This window comes from Lampris incognitus, chromosome 8 (genome assembly GCF_029633865.1).
Source record: "Lampris incognitus isolate fLamInc1 chromosome 8, fLamInc1.hap2, whole genome shotgun sequence".
In the NCBI taxonomy this organism is placed as follows: Eukaryota; Metazoa; Chordata; class Actinopteri; order Lampriformes; family Lampridae; genus Lampris; species Lampris incognitus.
Genome location: NC_079218.1, coordinates 27451166 through 27466468, shown reverse-complemented (window position 1 = coordinate 27466468; position 15303 = coordinate 27451166). Strand labels below are relative to the sequence as shown.

The 15303-nt window shown below is 41.9% G+C and overlaps 1 protein-coding gene across 1 annotated transcript in view; it reads right to left on the bottom strand.

The window, feature by feature from the left end:
* Positions 1 to 8590: 8590 nt before the first annotated feature.
* gab3 (GRB2 associated binding protein 3) overlaps positions 8591 to 15303 on the bottom strand; it is a 29472-nt gene continuing 22759 nt past the window's right edge. The window contains exons 9-10 of the mRNA XM_056285404.1: positions 10898 to 11017; positions 8591 to 9447 (exon numbers count right to left, since the gene is read on the bottom strand). Of these exons, the coding sequence (XP_056141379.1) occupies positions 9328 to 9447; positions 10898 to 11017 (240 nt within the window). The 3' untranslated portion in view covers positions 8591 to 9327. The remainder of the gene's footprint in view (positions 9448 to 10897; positions 11018 to 15303) is intronic.

The following is a 15303-nucleotide window of genomic DNA, read 5'->3' as shown; positions in this document are numbered from 1 at the left end:
TTGTATGTGCAGCTGAAGTGTGCGCGCCCGGGGAAAACGGAGCGGTGATCGCCCCGGCGGAGTTCAGAGAGGATCCGGACTGCCCGAAGAGGAAGTCCGGGGAAATGTGCAATCCCCAAAGCAACAGAACAACGGAAAGACATAGGTTTCATTCAAGAAATCAGAAACAAGGCGAGAGTATATAATCCTTCATTAGTGACTTGAAGATCAAAGCTAATAATTTCCAATTTGGAGATTTAACTGACGAGTTTATCTGTGACCGCATCGTGTGCGGCATCACCAGTGACTCTCAGAAAATCTCTGTTGAGAGATAGTGAACACTTACCAAAGCCTTCTCAGTCTGTCGTATTCACGAGATGACAGAGGAAAACAGCAAAACACTAGCCACACAGTTCACCATTGTTGATGCAGTGAGGCCAATTTCTATCAAAAAGCACCAATCTAAACCCCAGGCATTCTCACAGACCATAACGAAGTGCAGCAATTGTGGGGTTAGTCATGCAGCTAAACTGGAAAAGTGTCCTGCGTTCGGACAACCGTGTCATAATTGTAAACAGATGAACCACTACAAAAGCTGCTGCAAGTCTAAACCACGGAGTCAAAGCAACCCGCACAGAAAGGCTTTCAGACAGTCTGTGCATGGAGTGACAATGGATCAGCCCACAACATGTGAAGATGGCACATTTTATGTGGATAGTGTCGATGTTGACAATCATGTTGACAGTATCAGTTTTCAAGTCAATGAGAAGGACGAAGGATTTGTCACAATATACATAAACGGAAAGTCTACTGAAATGAAAGTTGACACAGGAGCAAAATGCAATGTGATGTCACAACAGACTTTAAAACGAGTGACTAATGACGAGCAACTCGTACAACAGAAGAAAGCTGCAAACCTCGTTGCTTACGGAGGCACCAGAATCGAGGCAAAGGGCTTGGTCACATTGCCATGCTGAATATGGAGCTGCCAGGGAAGAGGTAAAGAGGAAGGCCAAAGAGGAGGTTTATTGATGTGGTGAAGGAAGACATGCAGGTGGCTGGTGTGACAGAGGAAGATGCAGAAGACAGGAAGAAATGAAAACGGATGATCCGCTGTGGCGACCCCTAACGGGAGCAGCCGAAAGTAGTAGTAGTAGAGATCTGAGAGATGTCGGATATCATTTTTCTTTTTTTCTTCTTTTTTTTTGTATTACATAGCTAACCGCTCAACTAAAGGGTCTGATCCGCCAGCTAGTGGCCAACGTGTCTACTTATCCATGCACGTTACACTACACCCCTCCTTCGGGAAGCACGTCCCCGCGCTTAAGCATATCAGCTCCTTCACGCCTCTGGGCGCATACGCTTCCGATGGCCTTACGGTCGCCTCATCCCACTTCTGACAACAATGTAGCGAATTCGGGGGGGCAGTCTGGGGGACCGTCGCGACGCGAACCCGCGACTCCCACTCCGCAAGCGACAACGTTAACCAGTCGACTAGTCAAGGGCCAATCAGTTTTAACCTGTTTCATGGTGTTGAAGCTAGCACACAGCTAACGTTACCTAGCTTGCACTAACGTTAGCTGTGTGCTAGCTTAAACACCATGAAACAGGTTAAAACTGATTGGCGTGTCCGCGGTGGTGTAGCGGTCAAAGCATCGGCTTTGTGTCGATGCAGTTGCCCACTGGGGACTGGGGTTCGCGCCCCGGTCTCGTCAGATCCGACTATGGCCAGACTCGATGAAGCAGCAATAATTGAATTGGCAACGCTGTCTTCGGGAGGGGGGCGGAGTCGGCTTGTGTTCGTCACATGAATGCGTCTCTGTGTGTGTCAGAAAAAGCAATGGTTCGGCTTTGATTCGCCGCGAGGCGTCTCCTTCGAGACTGCCGGCCGAAGAGATGCAGTTGGCGAATGCATGCAGTACGAGGGTGGATGTCTGAACTAAAATAGGGATCGATTGGCCACTAAATTAGGAGGAAAAAAAGGGGGAAATCAGAAATAAGAATGATTAAAAAAACCAAAACCCTAAACTCAGTCACACTCTCGGATCTACTGATGGTGCAGCTGTCATCTCCCGAGATCAGGGAGTATGACCCAACCAGTGCTGCTGATCTGTGGCACCAAGACTGTCAGGAGCAGGAGTCACACTTCGTGGACGGTGAAGAGAATGGCTGCTGTAGAGTGAGAATTAGTCTGGGACTAGGGATGGGCATGTGGAGCACTCGAGTAGTTACAATAATACTGCAAATAAAACATGAAATTGTGGGAGTGCAGGAATGAGGAGACGGAGAGATCGAGTCGAGTCAATTCCGTTTACTCGCCACACAAAACGAAACCGATACAGCACAATCTCTCGTGGCAACCAACTAACCGCTAGGCTGCTGCAAACATGGCTCCACCCCGGAAACTCTAAGTAGTGCCTACTCAGCACTCTGAACGTCTGCCTTAAAGGAGCAGCAGCCCCTGGTGAATCTACCCTCAATTGTGTATCACGACAAAATCATACTTGAAACATTTTATCATTTAACCATTGACTAATATTACTTAAATATATTTTGCTTCAAATCTGCATATTTTTAAGAGCTCCTATTCAACACAATACCCTATTCTCTCATTGATATGTACTGAAAACGTTTGTATGGCACAAAAAAGGCTACTAATTATTTTGGCCGGTAAAAAATATGCTTGGCTGGTAGATTTTTTCATCTACCAGTCCTCTTGGCCGGTAAGCCAAAAGGTTAATATCGGACCCTAGGAGGAAGGGTATGAGTGTGGAGGTGAGAGTCGGAACTTTGAATGTTGGCACTATGACTGGCAAAGGGAAAGAGCTGGCTGATATGATGGAAAGAAGAAAGGTAGGCATACTGTGTGTGCAAGAGACCAGGTGTAAGGGGAGTAAGGCCAGGAGTATCGGAGGTGGATTCAACTCTTCTACCATGGTGCAAATGGGAGGAGAAATGGGGTAGGGGTAATTCTGAAGGAAGAGTATGTCAAGAGCGTGCTGGAGGTGAAGAGAGTGTCAGACAGAGTGATGAGTATGAAGCTGGAAATTGAAGGTGTATTGCTGAATGTTATCAGTGCATATGCCCCGCAAGTTGGGTGTGAGATGGAAGAGAAAGAATAATTCTGGAGTGAGTTGGATGATGTGGCGGAGAGGGTACCCAAGGAGGAGAGAGTGGTGATTGGAGTGGACTTCAATGGACATGTTGGTGAAGGGAACAGGGGTGATGAGGAAGTGATGGGAAGGTATGGAGTCAAGAAGAGAAATGTGGAAGGACAGATGGTGGTGGATTTTGCGAAAAGGATGGAAATGGCTGTGGTGAATACATATTTCAAGAAGAGGGAGGAACACAGGGTGACGTACAAGAGTGGAGGAAAGTGCACACAGGTGGACTATATCTTATATGGAACGCGCGATCTAAAGGAGATTGGAGACTGCAAGGTGGTGAGAGGGGAGAACGTAGCTAGGCAGCATCAGATGGTGGTCTGTAGGATGACTTTGGAGACCAAGAAGAGGAAGCAAGTGAAGGCAGAGCCAAAGATCAAATGGTGAAAGTTGAAGAAGGAAGACTGTTGTGTGGAGTTCAGGCAGGAGTTAAGACAGGCACTGGGTGTTAGTGAAGACTTGCCAGATGGCTGGGCAACCACTGCAGAAATAGTGAGGGAGACAGCTAGGAAGGTACTTGGTGTGTCATCAGGACAGAGGAAGGAAGACAAGGAGCCTTGGTGGTGGAATGAGGAAGTACAGCAAATTACACAGAGGAAGAGGTTTGCAAAGAAGTGGGATAGTCAGAGAGATGAAGAAAGTAGACAGGAGTACAAGGAGACGCAGCGTAAAGCAAAGAGAGAGGTGGCAAAGGCAAAGGGAAAGATGTATGATGAGTTGTATGACAGGTTAGACACTAAGGAAGGAGAAAAGGACTTGTACCTATTGGCTAGACAGAAGGACTGAGCTGCGAAGGATGTGCAGCAAGTTAGGGTGATCAAGGATAGAGATGGAGATGTGCTGACAAGCAAGGAGAGTGTGCTGAGAAGGTGGAAGGAGTACTTTGAGGGGCTGATGAATGAAGAAAATGAGAGAGAGAAGGTTGGATGATGTAGGGATAATGAATCAGGAAGTGCAGTGGATTAGCAAGGATGAAGTGAGGGTAGCTATGAAGAGGATGAAGAGTGGAAAGGCAGTTGGTCCTGATGACATACCTGTGGAGGCATGGCGATGTTTAGGAGAGATGGCAGTGGGGTTTTTAACTAGATTGTTTAACACAATCTTGGAAAGTGAGAGAATGCCTGAGGAGTGGAGAAGAATCATACTGGTACCGATTTTCAAGAACAAGGGCGATGTGCAGAACTGTAGCAACTACAGAGGTATAAAGTTGATCGGCCACAGCATGAAGATATGAGAAAGAGTAATAGAAGCTAGGTTAAAAGGAGAGGTGACGATTAGCAAGCATCAGTATGGTTTCATACCACAAAAGAGCACCACAGATGCGATGTTTGTTTTGAGAATGTTGATCAAGAAGTATAGAGAAGTCCAGAAGGAGTTACATTGTGTCTTCGTAGATTTAGAGAAAGCATACGACAGAGTGCCGAGAGAGGAGGTGTGGTATTGTATGAGGAAGTCGGGAGTTGCAGAGAAGTATGTAGGAGTGGTGCAGGATATGTATGAGGGAAGTGTGACAATGGTGAGGTGAGGTGTGCGGTCGGAATGACAGATGGATTCAAGGTGGAGGTGGGATTACATCAAGGATCGGCTCTGAGCCCTTTCTTGTTTGCAATGGTGATGGACAGGTTGACTGACAAGATCAAGCAGGAGTCTCCATGGACAATGATGTTCGCAGATGACATTTTGATCTGTAGTGAAAGTAGGGTGCAGGTTGAGGAGAGCCTGGAGAGGTGGTAGTATGCACTGGAGATAAGAGGAATGAAAGTTGCTAGGAGCAAGACGGAATACCTATGCGTAAATGAGGGGGAGGACAGTGGAATGGTCAGGATGCAAGGAGTGGAGGGGACGAAGGCAAATGAGTTTAAATACTTGGGGTCAACTGTCCAAAGTACTGGGGAGTGTAGGAGAGAGGTGAAGAAGAGAGTGCAGGCAGGGTGGAGTGGGTGGAGAAGAGTGTCAGGAGTGATTTGCGACAGAAGGGTACCAGCAAGTGTAAAAACCCCAATTCCAATGAAGTTGGGACATTGTGTAAAACGTAAATAAAAACCGAATACAATGATTTGCAAATCCTTTTCGCCTATGTTCAATTGAATACACTACAAAGACAAGATATTTAATGTTCAAACTGATAAACTATATTGTTTTTTGCAAATATTCACTCATTTTGAATTTGATGCCTGCAACACGTTCCAAAAAAGCTGGGACGGGGGCATGTTCACCACTGTGTTACATAACCTTTCCTTTTAACAACACTCAATTAGCGTTTGGGAACTGAGGACACTAATTGTTGAAGCTTTGTATATGGAATTCTTCCCCATTCTTGCTTGATGTATAGCTTCAGTTGTATTTTGCGCTTCATAATGCACCACACATTTTCAATGGGAGAAAGGTCTGGACTGCAGGCAGGCCAGTCTAGTACCCGCACTCTTTTACTACGAAGCCACGCTGTTGTAACACGTGCAGAATGTGGCTTGGCATTGTCTTGCTGAAATAAGCAGGGACGTCCCTGAAAAAGATGTCGCTTGGATGGCAGCATATGTTGCTCCAAAACCTGTATGTACCTTTCAGCATTAATGGTGCCTTCACAGATATGCATGTTACCCATGCCATGGGCACTAACACACCCCCATACCATCATTGATGCTGCCTTTTGAACTTTGCGCTGATAACAGTCTAGATGGTCTTTTTCCTCTTTAGCCCGGAGGACACGACGTCCATGATTTCCAAAAATAATTTTAAATGTGGACTCGTCAGACCACAGCAAACTTTTCCACTTTGCGTCAGTCCATCTTAGATGAACTCGGGCCCAGAGAAGCCGGTGGCATTTCTGGGTGTTGTTGATATATGGCTTTCGCTTTGCATGTTAGAGTTTTAACTTGCACTTGTAGATGTAGTGACGAACTGTGTTAACTGACAATGGTTTTCCCAAGTGTTCCTGAGCCCACGTGGTAATATCCTTTACAGAATGATGTCGGTTTTCAATGCAGTGCCGCCTGAGAAATCAAAGGTCACAGGCATTCAACGTTGGTTTTCGGCCTTGCCGCTTAGGTGCAGAGATTTCTCTGGATTCTCTGAATCTTTTGATGATATTATGGACTGTAGATGATGAAATCCCTAAATTCCTTGTAATTGTACGTTGGGAAACGTTGTCCTTAAACTGTTGGATTATTTGCTCATGCAGTTGTTCACAAAGTGGTGACCCTTGCCCCATCCTTGCTTGTGAATGACAGCCTTTCGGGGATGCTCCTTTTATACCCAATCATGACACTCACCTGTTTCCATTAACCTGTTCACCTGTGGAATGTTCCAAACAGGTGTTTTTTGAGCATTCCTTAACTTTCCCAGTCTTTTGTTGCCCCTGTCCCAGCTTCTTTGGAACGTGTTGCAGGCATCAAATTCAAAATGACTGAATATTTGCAAAAAACAATAAAGTTTATCAGTTTGAACATTAAATATCTTGTCTTTGTAGTGTATTCAATTGAATATAGGTCGAAAAGGATTTGCAAATCATCGTATTCTGTTTTTATTCACGTTTTACTCAACGTCTCAACTTCATTGGAATTGGGGTTTGTAAAGGGAAGGTTTACAAGATGGTTGTGAGACCAACTATGTTATACGGTTTGGAGGCAGTGGCACTGATGAAAAAACAGCGGGCGGAGCTGGAGGTGGCAGAGTTGAAGATGCTAAGATTTTCACTGGGAGTGATTAAGAAGGACAGGATTAGGAACGGTTATATTAGAAGGACCACTCAAGTTGGATGGTTTGGAGACAAAGCAAGAGAGGCAAGATTGAGATACTTGGACATGTGTGGAGGAGAGATGCTGGGTATATTGGGAGAAGGATGCTGAATATGGAGCTGCCAAGGAAGAGGAAAAGAAGAATGCCAAAGAGGAGGTTTATGGATGTGGTGAGGGAAGACATGCAGGTGGCTGGTGTGACAGAGGAAGATGCAGAAGACAGGAAGAAATGGAACGGATGATCCGCTGTGGCTACCTCTAACGGAGCAGCCGAAAGTAGTCGTAGTAGTAGTAGTAGTAGATGAAACAGGTGTTGCAAACCTCTGCAATGTGACTGCCCCTGTCCCAGCTTCTGTGGAACGTGTTGCAGGCATCAAATTCAAAATGACTGAATATTTGCAAAAAACAATAAAGTTTATCAGTTTGAACATTAAATATCTTGTCTTTGTAGTGTATTCAATTGAATATAGGTCGAAAAGGATTTGCAAATCATCGTATTCTGTTTTTATTCACGTTTTACACAACGTCCCAACTTCATTGGAATTGGGGTTTGTAATTTACTGTCTTATAAGCTGCAGTAATAGTGCTAAACAGCTTCCTGTACTCTTAATTGACATTTAGATACTAAAATACTATTTGTAGGCAAAAACTTTTCAACCATTTGCCATTATGCATTGAAGAATCTTGGCCAAAATAGCCAATATAGAAATAGGCCTGGTGTATATAAATGGTGCTCATGTCAATGATCTGTTATTACATTATTTGAAATACTTATGGACTTTTAATCTTTGTACACTTTCCTCTTGAAAACGTGTACCAATATTGAGCAGAGACAAAAGAAATAGGCTTGTTATTCAAACTCAAACATCTGATTTCCAGATCGCCAGGATTTTATTTCTTATAGGGCTAAAAAAGGAGACAGGCAAATAAAGCCAGCATCTTATTTTAAAATGTACAAATCCAGATCAAAAGGATCTGCAGACGTTGAGATTTTTCCAGATTTTTCAGACCTTTATTTACCAATAGAAAATGTTGAAAAACAGAGGGTACCATCATTCACGACATTTTCAGCACAGGTCAAGGTTTTCACTGTGTAAGTTGGAGACAATGTTTTCTCAGATACAGCATTAAACAAAATTTCAAACTAAATAACATTTTTATTAAAACAGTTCAGAGTATTAGATTTGTCTGACACAGTGGTAGGACCTTGGCTGATGGGGCAATAGGGGATAAGGGAGGCAATTCATGTGTGTAAACAACCAAACTTGCTTTTGACAATTCTATTTTACAGAGAGAGCATTTGCGTACGTGTATAATGTGATGAGTTGCTTCACAGCTTGTATGGTCATGTGCTATCACTTCATTATATAAATAACGCTAGATATTTTGCATTACGTGCTGCTGGCTGATGAACTGCTATAGCAAATCACTACTTGTTCTGCTCCATCTTCTCCTCCCTCTTCATAAGGTGAGGATATAAATACTATCTATCATGTACTGTAAATGTAATTTTTTTGGAGGGGGGGCATTGTGGTTGTGTGATGTTTATATTAAATCATTCTATGTTGGCTTATTGAGTTTGTATGCAACACACCTAAGCCTGCAGAGTGTGTGTGTGTGTGTGGGGGGCAATCAACATAATTTTTTTTCTTCATTTATTTCTGATTTTTCCTTTTTTCTCCCAATTTAGTGGCCAATTGCTCCCCATTCTATTTCAAACACCCACCCTCGCACTGTATGCGTTCACCAACCGCATCTCTCCGGTCGGCAGTCTCAAAGGAGACACCTCGATCAACATAATTTTAATTAAATAGTATATGTTTCAGATCCCTTTTTACTGAAGCAACAGAATATTTTGGAGCTGCAATCAATAGATTTGTTTAAATAAATAAAGCTGAATGTCTGCCTAGCAGTGCATGTGTCAATATTCAAGTAGGAATCCTCATTAAACCTTAATGGCAGGACAGGCCATTGGTTTCATTCTGGTTTGTAATTTCATGCAATGTGGGAGTGGAATCCTACTATTGCTTTACATAATTAAGCTCACAGTGCATTTCAACATTATGTCCATTGGTTTCATTTTCCTCTTACAACTAAACCATCATTGATATGTTATTCCAATACTTCATAAATAAGTAATGTCCTTTTCAAAACTCAGTAAAATGTTACCATAAAATATCATTGTGATACAGTGCATGATTAAGCAACATTTACAATAAAGGCCTTCTGGTAAATCAACTTTGGTCTTTACAGTGCAATATGGTGTCTCCACGCTACATTTAAATGTTAAACACTTTTGTTTTAATCTCAAAACTGGTTTTCATGAGAGAATTACTCTTGATGTTTGAAAGACATTAATTTGATAAACTTTGTCCATTTCCTTAGTTGATGTCTTGTTTGATGGAACGTAGTTCACTTGATGTTTGTATCAAGCATTTTCTCCATATGGATTAAGCTTTTGACTGCCGAACATCAGTCCACTCCATTCTAGTGTTTTGCAGTGCCTGAGTCTTCTGCTCATCCACCTGTACGTAGTCCACTTTGTACTCGTCAGACAGGAAGGCCTTCTGCTAGACAATGAGAGAATGTTGAACACGCTTAAGATCTGGTTACGGTTCCAAAAGCATTTTAAAATACTGTCACTTAGTTTGATTTAAACACTTAATTACATAAATGTTTTTTTGAATGGTTTTACTCCACAGCTGTTGTACTTTGCCAGGTGCTTCATTGACTCAGTAGTAAAGTGTCATCTGGGATTTATTACATGTTCTTTATGACTTCAGATGTAACATGAGCAACATTTTTGCTGATCAAATTCTACATCCATTATACAAAAATATGAGGTAACACTCATTAAGTTTTAAGCTGGTTGATAATTTCACAAGTTTGCTATTGGTCAGGTCCCCACAACAAACATGCTAAAGTTTTGGACTGTTGGCCTTCACTGGAACATGATGTCAAGATGTTAGCTGGTTGTGCCTTTCCTTCATTAAAGCTGATGTCATGTTTCAAATACAATCCAAGTCCCAGATAACACTGAAATTGTGTCAGTAAATTATAACCTTTGTAAACTTTTTTCCATACTTATAATTTGCAATTTGCAATTTGTGACGAAGAAGGACAGGATTAGGAACGAGTATATTAGAGGGACAGCTCAGGTTGGACGGTGGGCAGACAAAGCAAGAGAGGCAAGATTGAGATGGCTTGGGACATGTATGAAGGAGAGATGCTGGGTGTATTCGGAGAAGGATGCTAAATATGGCGCTGCTAGGGAAGAGGTAAAGAGGAAGGCCAAAGAGGAGGTTTATTGATGTGGTGAGGGAGGACATGCAGGTGGCTGGTGTGACAGAGGAAGATTCAGAAGATAGGAAGAAATGGAAATGGATGCTCTGCTGTGGCGACCCCTAATGGAAGCAGCCAAAAGTAGTAGTAGCATACTTATAATTTGCACCATTTTCATGAGTGAAGATCAAGCAAATTGGTGCAGACACCAATTCCCACCACACTTTTTCTGGGGATGTGGTAAAATGTTCACAAGTTCAGGAATAACTGGCCTTTAAAAAAAAAATTCTCAGGCAAAATTTAGCATTCACATGCTAATGGTTTTGAGGGGAAAATAATTAAGATAATTAGACTACATTAATTAATTAGTATTGCCATTATGAACAGAAAAAATGATGGACTCCAAAATCTAGTGTGTAACAAGGCTAGTTTTTGAAGAGCTTCGCTTGCGGCAGTTGTTTCACTCTTTTTTGTAAAATCCATCAAGCTGTTTTTTATGTATGAAATGGGTTCTGCAAATAAAATTATATAAGATGGCTTCAAGAAATGGCCTTGGGTGAAGCCAATGAGTTTGCTGGTTGAGCCCTAGGGAGTTAATTATTAAAACACAGTCACCAGTGTGGTGTCCAGACCACTCTATCTGAAATACTCAAACATAATTGGCCAAAATGTGTATCTTAAATTAAGGTGGTAGTACATTGATTGTTGCTCTCTATAAATCATCCAATCAAAACATACCTTCTGTACGGGCGAAGGAGATGCAGAATTGAAATCCAGAGACAGGTAGTCAAGGTTCGACTTCCTGGCCCAGGAAGGAGCTGGTCCATCGCCGTGGAGAAAGTGCTGCTGTTGTGGCTCCTATGAAGAAACAAGGAAGACTTTCCTAAATAGAGCTAATGGCACCACAGGCACTCTAGGATTTTAGGGAAACAGTAAAACAACATTACAGCAGTTTCCCTTTTTATTTATAACTTTATAGATAAATTATTAGCTCTATCATATCAATAGATCATATATTTGAAACCACACTGTGTTGTTTTATTGCAATTAGCCATTTTCTGTGGTTTTACGTTTACATCAGCTTTGGAAAGTACTGTACTCTAAATATCAATAAATAGTCATTATGAAATATAAATAAACAAGGTGACCATAGACTGTTTATTTTCAATTTGGTTAAATCCAGTAAGACCTATGAGGTTTCCAGAGTTGAACAAAGCTTCTTTCTGTTTACCTAAATCTCTGGGAGATGGTTCTGACCAAGGAGTCCAAGGCAGCTAAAGCCCAGCTGACCAAAATCACTGCCTATCTTGTTTCATCTGTTAAATGTCTGTTATCTATTTATTGTTGATACATATGTTTATGAAGGGAAAACTGACTGACTTCTTTCCATACATCCTGACCAGGGAATTGCTCAGTACAGCCAGTCTTTCACTGCAGGACGTGCAGCGTAACTGGAATTGTTTGCAAACTGAGCCGGATTATTCATATATGACATCGGACGAATGCCCAGGGCACCGGCCAATTTGCCGTGCTTGGGAGGGCACCACATGATTAAGACAACGACTACACTTTTAAAATATTTAACATATATTTCAAAATACTTGCAATATTATCTGTGCATCTTTCAGCACCACAGAGGCGTGGAGAGAGAGAGAGAGAGAGAGAGAGAGAGAGAGAGAGAGAGAGAGAGAGAGAGAGAGAGAGAGAGAGAGAGAGAGAGAGAGAGAGAGAGAGAGAGAGAGAGAGAGAGAGAGAGAGAGAGAGAGAGAGAGAGAGAGAGAGGCGGTTTATTTCAGTAACTAGTGCTGTGCCCTTTAGGGTGTAATCCCCCCTCCGACCACAGTGTCGGTTGCAGTGGCAGAGTGGCGCTGTTCGTCCGGTCGCCACGGAGCAGACAGATTTCCATTTTAGTTAGATAATAATAGTAATACACTTTATTGCTGACAGAAAATATGTTCAAAGACCATTTTACTAATCCACCCTCCTGTGTGAAACAAGTACTTTTCTGTTCTACAAAGGCGAGAAGGAAACTCAAGTCCTTTATAAATGTTGTATCTGTATCATTGACTGTTACAGCGCCACTGTGTGGCTAACTGATGTAGCTTTTATTGTCTGAATAATGTGGAAGATTTTAACGTTTCTGCCAAGTTTGATTGTTGTATCTCTTACAGTTTCTGACACCCAGAAGTTTTATGGGCAGAAGAAAAGGAAGATGAATCATAATAGCTAATACAGGGAAGTTAGATTGGACAAATCTGACTGAGGAGGATATTGACAGATATTCTACCCTAACCGACAGATTGTTTAATAATATTGCACTGCCTAGGGATGCTTTAAATGTGCCTAAATATGAATTGCGAAGACCTACATCATGCTGCTGACCTCTGCGTCATGTATGATAATATTGTGACGGCTCTTAATGCCTCCAGTGAGCCCTTCCGTAAACACAGGAATAAGGTGCATAATATCAAACATGGGTGGAATGAGTTTCTGGCTGAACAACATGCTGCAGCTAGAGAAGCCTTTGCACTCTGGTCTGAGTCAGCAAGGCCTAGACAGCGGGCATTGTTTGAGCATAAAAAACTTACAAATACAAGATTTAAATGTGCTCTTCGTTTTATTAAGCAAAATGAGAACACAATGAGAGCTGACTTGTTTGCCAGGAAGTTGCAAAGTAACAATCATAATGACTTCTGGAAAGAGGTCAAAGTCATGAATAATCATAAAACCCCTCTACCGTCTGATATGAGGGTGTTTGTGGCTCAGACAAAATAGCTGAGGTATGGCGAGAGCGTTATTGCAATTTATTTAAGTGTGTTAAAAGTACTGCAGTTGTAGTGGGTAATGCTGATCTCTTTGTTAACATGGTAGTCAGGTCAGCTGATGTCTCAGATGCCATTATGAAACTACATAATAACAAGACTTGTGATATGGACTGCATTACTGCAGAACACCTAAAGTATGCCAGTCTTAGGCTCGGCCCAATGCTTGCCATGTGTTTCACTGGTCTTATGGTTCATGGGGTTCTTCCTGATTCTATGATGTCTGTACTGTTAGTCCCTGTCCTTAAAGACAAGGCTGGCAAACTAAATAGCATGGACAATTATAGACCTATTGCCCTTGCCAGTGTTCTGTCCAAAGTGCTAGAAAGAATTCTCCTAACTAGGTTGGAAATGTGTATTCTCACGACTGACAATCAGTTTGGATTTAAAAGAAAACACGGCACTGATTTATGCATTTATGCTCTAAAGGAGATAGTGGCCGAATATAGAAGCTAAAATTCTACTGTATTTCTATGTCTTATTGATGCTTCCAAGGCATTTGACAGGGTTAACCATGAGAAATTATTTATGAAATTTCTGGCTAGAGGTGTTCCAAATTATATAGTCAGAATTCTTTTCTTCTGGTATGCTCATCAAAAGTTTCAGGTTAAATGGGACAATGATGTGTCTGCCCCATTCCATGTAGGCAATGGGGTTCGCCAAGGTGGAATTTTGTCTCCTTTTTTGTTCGGTGTGTATATGGATGACCTGTTGAGACAGCTGAATGGGTGTAACACGGGCTGTCTTGTGGGTGGCTCTGTCATTAATCACCTCATGTATGCTGATGATTTAGTTTTAGTTAGTCCATATAGTGCTGGACTTCAGCAGCTACTGAAGGTGTGCTGGCAGTATGGCGAAGAACATGACATTAAATATAACGGCAAAAAAATTAATGTCATGATTGTCAGACCTAGAGCGGAAAGGAAATCAAATTTTCCTGCGTTTCAGTTATCAGATAGTCCTCTTGATACATGCAAGGAAATAAAATATCTTGGACATGTCCTCACTGATAATCTGATGGATGACAGAGAAGTATACCGACAATGCTGTAAAATCTATGCTCAGGCTAATATGCTGCTTCGGAAGTTCTCTATGTGCTCTGTTGATGTCAAGTGTTCATTGTTTAGAGCTTATGTAACACCTCTGTATACAGCTCATCTCTGGTTTTCTTACAGGAAGAGAAGTATGCAGAGGCTCAGAGGAGCTTACAATGATGCTATGAGCTTGTTGCTTCATGTCCCCAGATGGTATAGTGCCAGTCAGTTGTTTGTGTCCTCAGATGTGCCTACATGTGATGTACTTTTAAGATGGCTAATGTATAATTTTATGTGTCGCCTGGATGTGTTCGAGAACAGCATCATAGAGGCTCTAACCAGCCCTATGAAAAGCTGCTATCGGTTCACATCCAGACTTCAAAAGCACTGGCGAGACAGCCTGTATCTGTTATGAACTGACTGTGTTGTACGGTGCGTGTGTGGACGCCTCACATGGTGTGTGTGTGTGTGTGTGTGTGTGTGCGCGTGTGCTCGTGGAGTATAGGGGTGTCATGTAGGCCTAAATATTTTTTATTTTTTTTAATTGTATTGTTTTATTTTATTGTATTGTTGCTTGTATGCTATGGACCGGCTGTGTGTCCGAAATAAAGATTATTATTATTATTATTATTATTATTAACTCCAAGGGTTTCAGTACCTGGGCTGTTTGGACCTTTAAATTAACTTTAAAATGTATGCATGAAATGAGTGAATTAATTATTTTTCAGAATATTTTTGATATTCCAAACAATAGTCGAAGATATCAGTGATGATTCATGGTGAATTTACAAATGCGGTTTATGCATGAACATTTTATTTGTTAAACTGCATACTGATTCTGGGTTTAGACTTGCAACAGTTTTTAAAGAGTGACTAAACACTTGTTTTTCATCTCTGCCCACTCACATTTTGATAAATGTGAACAAACAGGGTTGTAGAGGTGGAGGTCAGTGATGGTGCTGTGGTTTATATTGAGGGTGGCAGTGTTGTAGTAAAACACACCCCACCCCAGCTTCTCATAAGTCTACCGTGAGAGCTTAGTTTGCTAACATTGGCGTGTCTCCTTCCTACTTGGCTCTTATTTTACTGGTCTGACGTGCTGGAGCCCATGTGTGCCACCTGCGTAATATGGGTTATGGGTGTCTCCGATGGCTCCACATGATGCAGATAGACTGAGGCAGTTTATTATAATGTGCTTTTTGCCCAGCGCAATCAGTTTAACACCCTAGAGAAAATCCAACATATTTTCAGTTTACTAAGTGTAATACATGATTGACTACCTCTTTAA